This window comes from Octopus bimaculoides, unplaced genomic scaffold, assembly GCF_001194135.2.
Source record: "Octopus bimaculoides isolate UCB-OBI-ISO-001 unplaced genomic scaffold, ASM119413v2 Scaffold_32504, whole genome shotgun sequence".
Taxonomy (NCBI): Eukaryota; Metazoa; Mollusca; class Cephalopoda; order Octopoda; family Octopodidae; genus Octopus; species Octopus bimaculoides.
The window spans coordinates 32,298-33,389 of record NW_026305254.1 but is presented as its reverse complement, the minus strand read 5'-3'; the positions used below and the strand labels follow the sequence as shown (position 1 = coordinate 33,389).

Below are 1,092 nucleotides of genomic sequence, written 5' to 3'. Positions count from 1 at the left end.
ACAACGTATAGGTACACTGCGGCATAATTTCTTTTCCTCAACATCCCCTGCCCTGTTTCACATTGTCCCGAAACTGATTGAAGAGGAAAAGGATCCCATCAGCTTTAAACGGAGTCTGGACAGATTTCTTCAAGGAATACCAGACGAGCCACCCATACCTGGATACAACTCACTCAACAAGAACTCACTACTTGAATGGACCATAAACAAACCTTGACTGTAAAAAGGATTTAGATAATCCTATCAGGTGGTGCTATTAAGTTAGACATGGCCTGGACCAATCTTTGGTCGAAACATATCTAAGCTTTACATATATATATATATATATATATCTGTATATATATAAATATATTGCATAAACTTTTTTTATTATTTGCAGATTCAAGCGATAACATCTGACCCTATCCCAGCTGTTGCCAAGGCTGCATCCATAGCATTAGGGGTCATTTGCTGGAAGCCGTAACTATGGATACATACTTGATACACACACACACACACACTCATCACACATACACATAGACAGGCACATAATTGAAACTCGTGTATACACACACACACTCTCACACTTACTTACACACACACATCTGATCCCCTGCATCTGCTGCAGTCCTTGTGTCACTGACCCCTAATTCTCAAACATAATAAACTTATTTCAAATTATATCTTTCTTCAAAATATCTTCTTTTTTTTTCTTTTATAATTTTTTTTATTTTTAAGAACGACATTGTAGGACAGGTGTGAGGTGCTGGATCCAGCCAGTTTGAACATAAAACAATGTTTGAACTGGATATGACTGGTTTAACCCTCTTCAGACGCCCAGGTGTTTTGGTGTGTGTTGCTGAAAAGACCAAAGAGATTGAAATTGATGGATGAAGGAAACGAAGGACAAAGTGCCGAAAACGCCTTTATTCATATGTATAAAGACTAAAGACTGTCTGTCAGTGATGAATGACCATGGGATTGCACGTCAGAGTGAAAGACTGCCCCATGACAATACCATTCATTCTTTTATTTGTTTCAGTCTTTTGACTGTGGCCATGCTGGAGCACCACCTTTATAGTCAAGCAAATCGACCCCCAGGACTTATTCTTT

At 38.7% G+C, this 1,092-nt stretch overlaps 1 protein-coding gene across 2 annotated transcripts in view; it reads left to right on the top strand.

Moving 5' to 3' along the window:
- Nucleotides 1–1,092, top strand: part of LOC106873051 (radial spoke head 14 homolog) — a 32,075-nt gene that overhangs the window by 7,922 nt on the left and 23,061 nt on the right. Inside the window, exon 10 of one of the 2 annotated variants that reach the window (XM_014920266.2) lies at nt 380–660. The exons of the other annotated variant lie outside the window; for it this stretch is intronic. Coding sequence (XP_014775752.1) covers nt 380–463 — 84 coding nt within the window. The 3' untranslated portion in view covers nt 464–660. Of the gene's footprint in view, nt 1–379; nt 661–1,092 lie in introns of those variants that run through there. 2 annotated transcript variants of the gene reach the window in all.